Raw genomic sequence first — 13,012 nt, forward strand, 5'->3', positions numbered from 1 at the left:
CTACATAAACCCTACAAAACTCTGCTCTTCCGTTCAGAAGCCCAGAGTTGTTTACTGCTTCCAATCCCTTTTCATTCTCCTGTATATATTCCTTCATAAAATCACCTTGCTTTCAGCAGCAATGCAATAATTAGGCCCCAAGGTTAAGTGAAAGAATGTTAAGAGTTGTTACAAATGACTGGCACTTTGGAGGTGGAAAAAGAACAGTGTCCATCGGGCAGTGGAAAAGTAAAAGGGCAGAACAGCAAGTAATTCAACTTTTAAGTAACTCACTTTATAAAACACACCACAGCTTAAAAGGGGGTTCTTTGGTTATTATTTGAGTAACTTTGTAACTATATGGGAAAAAACACAGAACAGCAAGTGACTGAAGGGCTGCTATCAATGCTCAGTATTTCATTAGTGTACACGTTATCAAATTAGATTGTACAGCTTCCTCTGATAAGAAAGTTTTGTAGGTGGCATCTACCTATGTCAGCCATCACTGCTGCAAGTGCCCAATTACTTCCTGTATAGTTAACCTTCTGTACACCAATTCAAATCAGCACAAGCTCCACAAACCTTTAGAGTCAACAACAGCTAAAAAATAATTCATAAATGCAGTAGCCACTTCTGTACCAGATTGCCAGACAAATGCTATTTGTGTGGCTGAAACCATGCAGCAATGAATACTGAGAATTTTATGATAAAAAAGCACCACTCACAGACTAAAACATCATATTATTTGACATCAACTGCTCGCTTGCAGCAAAGAGCAATGAGAGGCCTCAAAGAGGAAGTGCCAAAAGCACTCGGGCAGCAGTGGGGAGAGAGGCGTGGCAAGTTCTAACTCAGTGTCCCCCTTCTACCAATTTGCCCCTCTGTCTCCATCCTCCTCATGCTCCCAGAACAAGTCCTCCTGTTTAGCATCACAAGGAGAACACAGTATTTCCTTTGAGACAAGAGCAAGGGGCCAAATGCTGGCACACCCCATCTGTGTCTCATCTGGCCAGACACCACCACTTGTCTCTTCCCTCACCAGTGATAGGGCAGTGTGAGTGGAGCAGACAGGCTGTGACAGCTGCACCCACACCCCTGGCACCACTGCACTCCTTTCCTGGCTCAGCTGGTATTTTGAACAAGGCAGCCACAGACTGCAAAGACATCAGAGCCAGAGGAAGTTTGGGAATAAGCAGAGGACCAGATACTGATATGGTAACAACAGATCCCCTTGCACCAGACTGACTGCAGGATTTCTGGAAACAACCAAGGCTTTCCTAGAGGCAAGAATGCAAGGGTTTCAGGATTCTTTTGTTTTCTTTGCAGTTGTTGGGAATCCTGAAGAGGTAAAAGGCACTAAGTCCAATAAAAGACAGTTTTGTTTACTATGCTTGGGAAAGTATAAGGAGCTAATGAGACTGTGATATGAGGGACACCAAAATTATTATCAGGAAAGAGTGACTTTATTCCAAAATGAAAAAAAAGCAACAAAGCAGGAAATCTCCTTTTTGAATTCACTGCAGCATTTGAGTATTCAGAAATGTAGAAATTTATTACAATGAAACAAACAAAATAAATCTAACAGCTTAAAGGCATACTTCTACCGAACAAGTCACGAAAAATTTTTAAAGTAGGCCTTCGGCAGAAGAAGGCAGAACACAGATCTAATTTCCTAAATGAATATGGGAATATTCTCTAGGTAGAAGGACACTCAGATAATTACTCCATTGGTTTTGATCCATTTGTAACTATTAGTAAACCAGTAAGTATTCTTTTGCAGGCCCACAATAACAGAGAGTAGATACAACTTTGTGATGAATACACCTGCTAATCTACATATCATTATTTTAAGTTATTTAATGTCTGTTTTATTTCTTGAGCTCTTTAAAGCCAACTAAATATGCACAGTAGTGCTCATCTGCCAGTGCTACACTCAGTAGTTCTTGTGAACTGAAGTGTGGGTTTTCCTGTTCTTTACAAATACCTGAAGTAAAATTAAATTTGTAAGTATTTCACATGTTACATTACCTGTCAAAGGAATGGAACTGCACAGGCTGCTCAGCAGCTCCGTTGCCAAGAACTCCGAGGAAGGTTGGTGGCAGAAGAGCAGCATCCACGGCAGTCCCATCAGCTGGTGTGCTCACCAAGCTTCTCAAGATGTCCTTCACATTGACATTTTTTGCAGCTGGCACAGAAGCCACAGATTTACTCTCTTCAGTTCCTGTCTCACTTCCGCCCTCCTGAGACTTATTGACTTCTAACGAGAGTGTGCACAGGACTTCACTGACTGCATCTGGGCCTGCACTGACACTCAGAGGTCCTGCTTCAGCAGCACTTCCTGAACGGTTGGTTTGTGCTGGAGCTGCTTCCTCCCCAAGACCAGAATCCCTTCTTTGCAGAGATGCTGTACCTTCTGAATCTTCAGTGGAGGCTGAAGCACCAAAAGCAGCAGATGGGTTTTCCATAACTGTTCACACCAAAAGAACAGAAAACTCATTTTAAGGTCATTATCAACAGAGATGCATTCACCCCATTTGTCCTGAAGAAGACTTCTAGAGCATTTTAAGCCACCTTATTTAATTTGGCCAAATAATTAACAGTTCACCTGCAGCAGGAGTCTCATTACTTTCATTTTCTGATTCCTTGAGTGACTGGCTTTGGTTTGGTGGTCGTCTTTCATTCGGGGGTTCCAGTATATCTCTGTATTTCGAAACCATGAGCACAGAAATAAAATATACAACAGCCAAAGCCAAAAACTGAGCCTGTTTACTATCCTCCTGTAAAAAAGAGACACACACAGATTTTTCCATTACAATTTCAGCAGCATGTTTATTTTCCTTTGAAGTATGCCCAGCACTACCATAAACAGACCAAGAGGAAGCTGATGTATCAGCAATGGAAGAACAATATTCTCTAGTCACAGTTTGTCTCACCTATAAAGGTAAGGAATACAGCACTTGTATTCAAGTGGCACTAATCCTTTCATTTTTCATTTATAAATATGCTAACTTCGGCTAAGGTTGTGTGTTTTGACTACATGTTTCGAATTCGTGTAGGGTCTAGGCCCCCTTTATTTAACGGTGTTTCTTCTGTTATATTTCCTCAAAAATGCCAAGATATTAACAGCATTTACAACCAGGCGAGCATTCTCCACAAGACTGTGTCATATTAATGAAGAAAGTGGAACAAATTCCAGAAGCAGTGTCAAGGTTTTATTTCATTATCAGATAGTCCAGATGGATGTAATCTACTATGTATACTCTAAACAAGAACTGACAATATGCATTTGCATTACAGCTGTAACTTTATGAAGAGATTTTAAGAAAACCTTAAAAACAAATCTTAATATGAACTACGCCAGGTTCCTCCCCAGAGCACTCAGTGGCTCCTAGTGAAACAGAGGCAAAACTGGACATTATGATTTAGCCTAAGCCTGTCCCTTTTAGCTACCAAAGGAAGAAAAGCTTCATACACTTTGGGATCCCAGGAGAATGGAGCATTTGGATCCTCACTGACTAATCAGTAAAAAAATGAATGTTTGGACTTTTTTTACCCCTCATTTACATCAGGGCTCAGGTAACATTCAATTTTTTCCTCTGAGCAGTTCAAGAAACTAAGTTACATTATAAAGCTCATTCTATCACAATCGTAGCGCCTATCAAAGCTCCTTATTCCTTGAAGAGCTCTTTAAAAAGCTATACTGCGAGACGTTTATGTCTATTAAGAACAGATAACATAGGTAGATCCTATCCATTGCACTGAAAAAACAACCTATCTTCCCCTTGGCTTGACCCAAAACCTTAACTTTCTAGAACAATGACAGGGTGAGATTGAGGAAAGCTGCCTACAATGGTAAGGATTGTAAAGAATTTTCTTGCTAGATGAATTTTCGCAGGACAGTTTCTCACTGTACTTAATAAAGTGGTGATCCAGTCAATCAGCACCACCTTATTTTTTCTGTGTTTGTTGAACTGCTTGAAATAAAGCCCAGGGACCACTGTAAGTACTGCTACTGGTGGGTAAGTGGATTCCATCAGAGTTCCTGCTATAGAACTCAAATTCAAATTATGCCACTCCTGGTTCTAAGTGCTGAACATAACGTAAGAAACTGTATGCAAATAAAACACTTAGATGCAAGAGCAAACAGCTCAGACAAAAACTATTCCAAACCAGACCTTTCTAAGTCTACTTTTTCCCCACAGCTCAACAGCTTAACCAAAAAGCAGAGCTATTGCATCATTTTATATTTATTGTGAAACAGAGAGCCTGATGTATTGGATACACAAAAAAAGCAGAAGTTGTGGGTGGGTGTTGTTTTGGTGGGGGTTTTTTTTGAAGAAAAAGGTTCACAAAATGTGCTTGAAGGAATCATTAGGATTACTTTAATTGCCACCAGTATGGAAGAGTCACTTCTTGTTACTCTCTTGCACACTGATACTGAAGTAGGGGTTGGAGTAAGCTTGCTTCAATCTAATTACTGTAAAGAGAAAACTCAAAATTCTTCACTTTTCTGGACAGAAAAAAAAGTCACTGTATAAATCATTATACTTGCTAAAAAGTCCAATTATTGTAAACTAAGTTGTGGTGTCCAGGCTTGTGGCCACCAATGACTCACAGCCATTATAGCTGCTGTATTTGCTTACAGAGGTGTTTTTTCCAAGCAATCAATCTCAATTTCCTCAATATCAGCTATAAAGTTGCTGACACAGGGCAAAGATATTTTTAGTCAATTCAAGACTAAAAAACATATGCATACTTACAGCACACGCACACAAATTGGTTCCTCTGAGAGGAAGTCAAGGAATTAGAGATGACCTCTAATTTCTAATTAGCTAGAACAACATGAATTTTTCAAAAAGTACAAACATGTTTATGATACATAGTATACATAAACAGCTTGTCTATGTACATATCTGTACTAAACACAACATACTTAATATACAGTAGGCAGAATTCCAGAGAATCAACTCTTAGCAACACAAAGAGCCAGATCAGGAGACAGTTGGGTTTCACCTCTCCCTCTTTCTCATCACAAACATTACAACAGCTGTAGAGTATTACAAGTTCCTAATTACTGTGAGCAGTATTCCCTTTTTGTACACCCAATTTAGCCAAACTGTGTTAAACAGAGGAAGCGTTCAGCAAACAGATACAAGCAGAAATGTAGCTCCAAAGAAAAGCACATTATTTACTTACTATATCTCTGAACACGACTGCTCGGAGGCGATTAATATCCATATCCTGCAGAAGTCTGTCATGGTCCCGTATTGGAGAAATGCCACCTGTCACAATGTCCACTGGACTCTATTAAAAAAATCCCAATTGTTTAAGATCCTGGTTTTAAAAGCATTCTACCAGAAATCATTAAGCATGTACAATCGCCCACTGTACATCATATTGTCATAACTAGAGCACAAAGATCAGCTATGCATTTCATCTTTAAAGAAGAAAAAATCTGGCCGATTCTTGTGACAGATTTAATTTCCAGTGTTTGTGCCACCCCACTTCAGGTCTGTTAAAGTATCAGTGATGCACGTACAAATCTAAAAACGTACCACTCTGTGCAGAGTAATCATTATTGACTTCTGTGTTTCTGAATGTGGTCTTAAACTTGCCTTTGCTGCAGACTTTCCTGATCCTATAAAGCCTTGCACTGCTTTTTGGTTCTTCCCAGTGTCACCAATAGGTTTCATCTGTGCATGCTGCTGACACTCCAAGCAATTTCTTACTGCTACTGCACATACTTGAGGGGAAAAGAAACGTTAAGAGTTATTCTGAGAAATAGTATTGTTCTATAGTCCCTTACAGAAACGTACAGTACAATTCTGTTTACCACTTAAAACTAAAAAGTTTACACACATTAGTAAAATATTTTGCCTCCATAAGTTTTAGAGAGTTGCAAAATAATGCTCAAAATTCTTTAATAATTTATAACTAATACCGAATGCTGAACTATTAGAACATATATGCTGTACCTAATGGATACTTCAAGGTGATCAAGTGAGCATCCCTCCCTGCAATTTTACCATGCATACAACCACGGGGTGGGTGGGGTGAAGACAGCTAAATTTCACAGACTTGCAAGGGAGAAGACAAGTGATACACTAGTGAAACAAATGGCAACGTTTGCTTCAAAATATTCTGTTACTCTTGGACTAAATGCTCTGAGTTACACAACTTTTTTTTTTTTTTTAGCTGCACATTTGCGTCCTGTTTCATCTTCTAATATTTATTTTCAAAGGAAAAAAGAACTACCCCACCTCTATACCTGTTTGCATCCCATAAATCTTGTTCTACCTGCACAAAGTTTTAATTGCCTAGAAAGGGAGAGGAAGGCTAGTTACTGTTGAGGCTCTGAGCTGCTCTGGCACTCATGCAAATTAAACTTTTCATTACAGAAGTCTTACAGCATGCAACTAAGCATGAATACTCTCCTCCGGTATTAACCACCTGGAGCCTGCTATGATCTCATATGTTCTCATTTTCAGAATATTTGTTACTTTTTTAGGTAACTGACTATTTTCTTTCAATCCAATTTGAAGCAAACATACTGTAATAATTGGATTCAATTACTGCCCAATTGGAATCCTTCAGAAATTTACATTTTAGTTTCCACCATACCTTCATATACTGACCTTCAAGTGTTAAATCTCTTTTCTAAGTACTGCAAAGGTTCATTTTTTTAATATAGTACAAGATTACTTTTCTTAAAGCTGCTGTATTCCCAGCCTTGATTATTTGGGGAACTTTGGCAAAAGAAATAGCCTCATGGATAAAATGAAAACAGGCTACCAAACTTACTTTATTTAAACTTTTAAAGAAGAATACATTTGCACTGCATAATACAGTAAAACTGTAAAAGATCTTAATGTCTGACTAAATTTAATCTTGATTTAACAAAACAATGGACAGGAAAAAAAAAATAAAGCTAACAGCTGCTAACTATTTAGTAACTGCAAGCTCCTATGCTCATTAAGTGGTCTTATTTGCTTACCCAGACGAAGACATTGTCGCAGAATTCCTCCAGATGACATATTTTTCTCAGACTCAATTTCAGTGAAACCAAGAGAGCTTGCAAAAATTAACACATCCACAAGGTTGATTAACCTCTGGAGAAATGTTAAAGATGCTTCTACTGAAAGTCCTTGACTTGGCTCAATATTCTCCAATTCATGCTACACAGAGAAAAATTGAAAGCACCATTTACTTCTTCACAAAGGTAATATTCCTACAAGCTAGATGAAGAAACATGTGTGCTGGAAGTCCACTACCAGTCACATTCAAAAGTAATAATTACTTATATTCTAGGAACAATCATTAGTATTGGGATTTAATCCCATTCCAGACCACTGTGGGGCAACAAAGCCAGGAAACTCCTTGTTATGTCTTCAGGCAAAGAAGGCAAGCACCCATATTTACCTTAGCAAAAGCACAGAGGGAGCAAAGGGAGGAAAGAGATGCCTGTGGAAATATCCCACACACACTTCCTGTTTCCCAAAAGGACAGCTATAATAATCAATACACTCCATAAAGAAAGGCATCCTCCCACAAGTGAGGAATTTTCAAATAAAAATGGAATTTCTTACAGTAGCAGATGTGGCAGCAGAAAGCAATGGCAAGATACCACCACAGGCCATGATCATGTTGTCCATCACTTGAGAGATGAGGTGGATCGTGTTGTGCACAAACACCACATTGTCACTGCTATTCACAAAGTCCATCACAGTTTTTGTAGAATGGCTGTCCAAAAATAAAAAAAAAAAAAAAAAAATCAGAGTAGAGCTTTATTTCTGAGGTATTTTAACATATTTATGTTTTCACAAAACTAAAACAGACACAGCAGTAGGGCAGCAAACAAAACATGACTGTAAAGGTCAACTGATGTATCTCAATCCAAACCTAAAACTACATTTCCTTTCTGTTCATAAACTGCTCAAGATCACAGTTTGCTAAAAACACCTGAATGATTGCTGGTCTATGACTACTTGCTAGCAAAAGTCACTGTATCAGAAAACGGAATAAAGTCTGCTGGAACTGTGAACTAGATTTGAACTTAAATCTTTGGAAAACTAAAGCAAATACTAAGGATTTCTCAGAGAAATTAAAAATCAACAAAGCACAAAAACTCAGACAAAAAAACTTTTCAAAATAGAAGCTAAACTAGAAATATATTTGAGCTATATCTGATGATGTCCTGACAGGTTAACCAAAACACATTCTAAAAATTGTAGTCAGACAAAAATTCACCTCAGTTTAAATTGTCTGAATCACTTAAATACTCTATTTCTTCATCCTGATATTCCTTTTTATCAGGTCACTACAGCTATATGGTTCAATTTAAAACAGACATTCACTACTACAAGCTACCAATAGACACCACTTTTCAGTTATTAAATCTTAACATTGAATCACAGAACTACCACTGTTTTCAAAGATCTTCATGATTACATTCCAGATCCCTGTTAGAAGTTTATTTTCAAATTAACATCTCTGTATTCACAGAACCTATCAAAGCAGCAACTCAGTGTGTGTAAATGCAGAAGCAAGAAATACTATTTTGGATACATTATCTTTCTTATCCACATTTAGATACTAATGGAAGACACAGGCCCTTACACACATTAGGAGAACTAAAATCTTGGTTGAATAAAAATCAACAGCAAGACTGCCAGTGACTTATACGCAGCCAGGATTTCAGTCCAAATCTGTGTACAGGTCCTGAGCCAGTGCACATTTATGTCTGTAAAGAACCTTAAAAATAAAACCTGAGAATAACTTGGTATAGGTCACAAAATAAGTAAGGCTACTGAATAATGAGTAAAACACCAGATGTCCAAAACTCCAAGTCAATGAGCCTCTTATAAATGAACCCAGTCTAGATCACTCCATATAAAGCCCAGGATGTACCTTCTCCACATCTGAATATCTGTTTCTATGGAGAAGAGCAGGTCTGTGAGCAGGCGCTGGTGCATCAGTGACCACTTGAACTCAGGAATACGGAACACAGTTGACCTCGTGTCTCTCCTCTGCCCATCCGATGGAGCAGCCAGCTCTTGTCCCGAGGAAACCTGCTGCCTTGAGGGCTGAATGCACAGTTTGCAGACAAAACAGAAAATAAAACACAAAAACCACACCCTGGTTATTACTTCCCATGGTACACACTGAAATGCATTTAATAGACTTGAGATTTCAGATATCCAGCAAGTCCAGACTGAGTACATGGTTCCAAATAAAGCTAGAACTATTACACAAATGCTATTTAATGGATATACCAAAACTACAAACTACTCTACAGCTGCACTACCACACCTGCCAGTCTAGGCATTCACAAGCAGCCACCCAACCTTACCACAGGGGGAGAATATGTTGCTGTTGACAGTGGTTTTCCTCCTTTAAGGAAGAATGGTGCAGAATGAAGAGCATCCATTAGGAGGTATCTCTGCAGAAGGGAAGTACTCAGAGACATGACTATTTAACCATGAAAAGCTGGATTAGAAACTGAAGACTAGAGGGGTGGAGCACTGCAGCACACAACAGAAGCCCAGTCTTAATTTATACTTGTACAAAAAAGGTACAGTGACATGATGTAGTGACAAACCTATCAATTTTTATAGTTTAAAACAAAAAAGATTAAGTGTCCATCTAACCATGCACTCAGTTTATATCAGCATTCATACGTGGATATACAAAAATCGTGGAGACTCCTCAGTACACAAATTAATAAGAATTATGGCTATTTTAACCCAGGGTTAAAAGTATTCTATAGATAACTCACAAAATTCACACACATTAAAATCCCCAAATGTTTGGGCACACTTTCTCAAAAAATTCATAAAAAAAACAACTTCCTTTTATTTTTAAGTTAGACAGATGAAGGACAGGTACAATTTACCTCAGGTATGGATCTGGGGGGCAGAGGTGCTTCTAGACATGTGTTAGCTTTCAGCTCCAGTCTTTCTGTATCTGATGCAACACTAGAAACATCAAGCTTGGCAATTCTTTTGTCAGAGGCTCCAGCAGGCTCTGCCACACGTGCATTTGCATTTTCCACAGTCGTTCTGGTTTCACTAGAAACTATGTTTCCTTCCTTCAGCTTCTTTTTTCCTGCTGAATCCGACTGAGTTCCTGCTTCTGGAATGGCAGAACTCACTGTCTCTGGCAAAGTCAGTTCTTGTTTCTTCTTATCCACACCTTCAGTATCCTCAGATTTCAAACGCACAGATTCAGGTTGCTTCTCTGTTGTTTCTTCCTGCTTAGTCACTTTGCTTTCATTAGAGCCACATTCCTTGTTCCTTTCTGCAAACTCTTCTGAAGGTAAAGGCAAACTACTTTCATCCTTCAAATCAACAAAGTCATCTTCATCTTCCACCTCTACGGCTGATTTTTCCAGTTTTTCTGGACTTGTGCGAGTTTCTCGTTCCACAGGAGTTTGCATGGCTAAAGAAGCAGCAGCGACAGCAACTGTTTCTTCCACAAGCTCATCAGCTTTGCTAGAATCTTCAATTGCTTCAGCTATTCCACTACTGATTTCTGAGACACTGGGCTTCACTGTTTCTGGTTCTGGAGAAAACTCCACACAAGACACTGCTTTTAAATCCTGCGTAGTATCCCTATCCTCCCCCTCTGATTGCTCCTTATGATTAGACCCTGAATGAGTTTGTTGGCCACCATCTGATGAGTTTTCTGTCTCTTTTTTTTCAGTTCTGCACTCTGTATCTCCATCACTAACGCAGGAAGGAGCAGGAGCATCTTCTTTTAACTCCAAAGATTGTTGCTTTCCCTTGGTTTCAGTTTCTTTGCTAATCCCAGAGATTGTTCTAATTGGAGTCAAAGAATGTACTCCACTCCCTTCACCTCCTTTCCCTTGGTACTCCTTGTACATTTGAGAAAGACTCTCTTTGTGCATTTCAAAAGTTACCTAAAAGAACAGAGTTCAAAGGACATTAGAAATTATATATTAATGCCTGTTTTCTCTGAAAAAAAAAAAAAAAAGAAAAACGAAACCCAAGTCAATGTTCAAATCACAAATTTATATTGGATACTGTCCTTTTCATTAAAAAAACCTGCACACTGGAGATCATTTCAACTGAGAACAGGTTTTTTCTTATGTGTGCCTGTTATTCCTGGCTAAAAGAAATTTTAAAAAGTAAATCCGGTGGCAAAAAACCCCAACTAGACTGATCCAAAGGACATCCTAAGCATAACATCCACAGAATCAGATTATTAGATTAGATTAGAATTAATTAGATTTGAAAACCTCAATTTTTTTGTGAAGGGGGATGCTGTGACAAGTAGCAGAGCTTTCACATCATTTTGAGTATGCTCAAAAATCCACAAAGATAAATAAACTCTTGGAAATTTTACAGTAAAAAGTACAATCTCACAAAATCAGAGCAGAGAGGAGCACCTAACAAAGCCAAAATCGTGTGGATTCCCAAATGACACCTAAAGTTCTCCAGGGGACATTTCCTCTGGTGAGTGCTATTCACCCCATCTCAGCCTGAGAACATCTACACAAACTAATTAAAGTGAAAAGACTTCTCTACTCCTTAGTTGAAAAAATTATTGTTGTTTCTAGGTATATAAAAAAAGGTTACAGATAGAAAAATTCTTTACATACACGCTGATAAAAGGCATTTGCCCAAATAAATAGGTGTGTTACAAAAAAACAAAATACCACTAGACCAACTTAAATTTTTATTACACTGTTATTCAATTTATTTTATCCATACCTTTCCATTTAGGATTTAGATTTATCTTCCATAACACAAGTGTTTATTTATCTGTAAACTCAGTTCTCAAAATTTTCCCAACATAAGCCCCACCTGAGGGGTTTTTTAAATAAATCATTTTCTGTATCATAAACATTTACCACAGGCAAAGCAGAGTACTGCATTCCACTAAATATACAAACACATATTTCCTTATTCTCTTACATACTCAGCTCATTCATTTGGATTCCATCTAAAAATTCCGTGTACATGCTATTCAAAGTGGTGATTAGTCAATAGGAATATTTTCCCTTAAGATGACACAGAGAAGACAATGAAATAATTTTTCAGATTAAAAAGATACCACACATGATAGTTAACAAATCAGAGATAAGCAAAGAAAGCAGATAAAAAGTATTTTTGGTAGGTTCTGATGTCAATATCAGCTTTTTAATATACTATTTTCTCCTATCAATCAAGTATATTAAAGTTCTGAAGGAGCAATGCACTATTTTAACACAACCTGAAGCATATTATTCATTAAAGTTGATTTAATTGAAACTTTAGTCTCTAGAAATAGAACTGGGATATCTCACTCCTCTTGTTTAAAAAAAACCAGGGTCTTCATGTACTAGTTTTCATTCAGTTATGTACAAAAAAAAAGAAGTGTGAATGATTACAAATGATTGAAAGTTCATCCATCTGCCACAATGGATCTATAAATTTTTTGATTCTAGGGTTTTCCTAAAAAGAGCACGTGGGGGGTATTATTACTTTAGAAATACTTCCTTCCTGAATTGTACCACAATCAGAATGTCAAAGGCAACACAAAATAGATCATGCTAATAAGATGCCCACTTTTCACTTGTTTTCCAGAACATGATTAGGCAAAGCTGCTACTTTAGGTCTAATCATTACTTTTCTGAAGAAGGAATCTTCACACCTTGAACTCATCTCCAGCTAGCTTTCCCTCTTACCTCTCTCCCTGTTGCTTCCTCCATTTCCAAAACTACTAAAAAGCTTTGTTCCAGCAAGCACTAAAGAGACATTTAACAAATAAAAAAGTCATTGGTTGATTTCAGCAAAACTTCTACAAACTTCCCAGAAAGCACACTGCCGCACAATATTTAACAGTGTGAATATCCATATTTTCACACATCGTTCTAGTGTAAATCTCATTAAACTCACATGCAGGAGTAAAAGCTGCCAAGTTTATGCCTTTCCCTTTCTACTCCATGAACACAGTCTATAGGGCTGGCAACTACTTTTGGAGAAATGGGCAGTCAGTTGTATCTCAGTTGGTACAACCTGAGACCTACACT

At 38.0% G+C, this 13,012-nt stretch overlaps 1 protein-coding gene across 4 annotated transcripts in view; it reads right to left on the bottom strand.

The window, feature by feature from the left end:
- The window catches only part of LRBA (LPS responsive beige-like anchor protein), a 375,341-nt gene that overhangs the window by 291,478 nt on the left and 70,851 nt on the right, over positions 1 to 13,012 (bottom strand). For 3 of the 4 annotated variants that reach the window (XM_042049817.1, XM_042049818.1, XM_042049816.1), the window contains exons 23-31: positions 9,872 to 10,897; positions 9,329 to 9,418; positions 8,887 to 9,062; positions 7,566 to 7,719; positions 6,974 to 7,154; positions 5,595 to 5,722; positions 5,176 to 5,283; positions 2,585 to 2,756; positions 2,008 to 2,446 (exon numbers count right to left, since the gene is read on the bottom strand). In XM_042049817.1, coding sequence (XP_041905751.1) covers positions 2,008 to 2,446; positions 2,585 to 2,756; positions 5,176 to 5,283; positions 5,595 to 5,722; positions 6,974 to 7,154; positions 7,566 to 7,719; positions 8,887 to 9,062; positions 9,329 to 9,418; positions 9,872 to 10,897 — 2,474 coding nt within the window. The remainder of the gene's footprint in view (positions 1 to 2,007; positions 2,447 to 2,584; positions 2,757 to 5,175; positions 5,284 to 5,594; positions 5,723 to 6,973; positions 7,155 to 7,565; positions 7,720 to 8,886; positions 9,063 to 9,328; positions 9,419 to 9,871; positions 10,898 to 13,012) is intronic. The other variant, XM_042049819.1, reaches the window with a different exon arrangement.

The sequence above is a fragment of the Corvus kubaryi genome, unplaced genomic scaffold, assembly GCF_017639235.1.
Source record: "Corvus kubaryi isolate FWS band 111438036 unplaced genomic scaffold, C.kubaryi_AGA036_p1.0 71, whole genome shotgun sequence".
In the NCBI taxonomy this organism is placed as follows: Eukaryota; Metazoa; Chordata; class Aves; order Passeriformes; family Corvidae; genus Corvus; species Corvus kubaryi.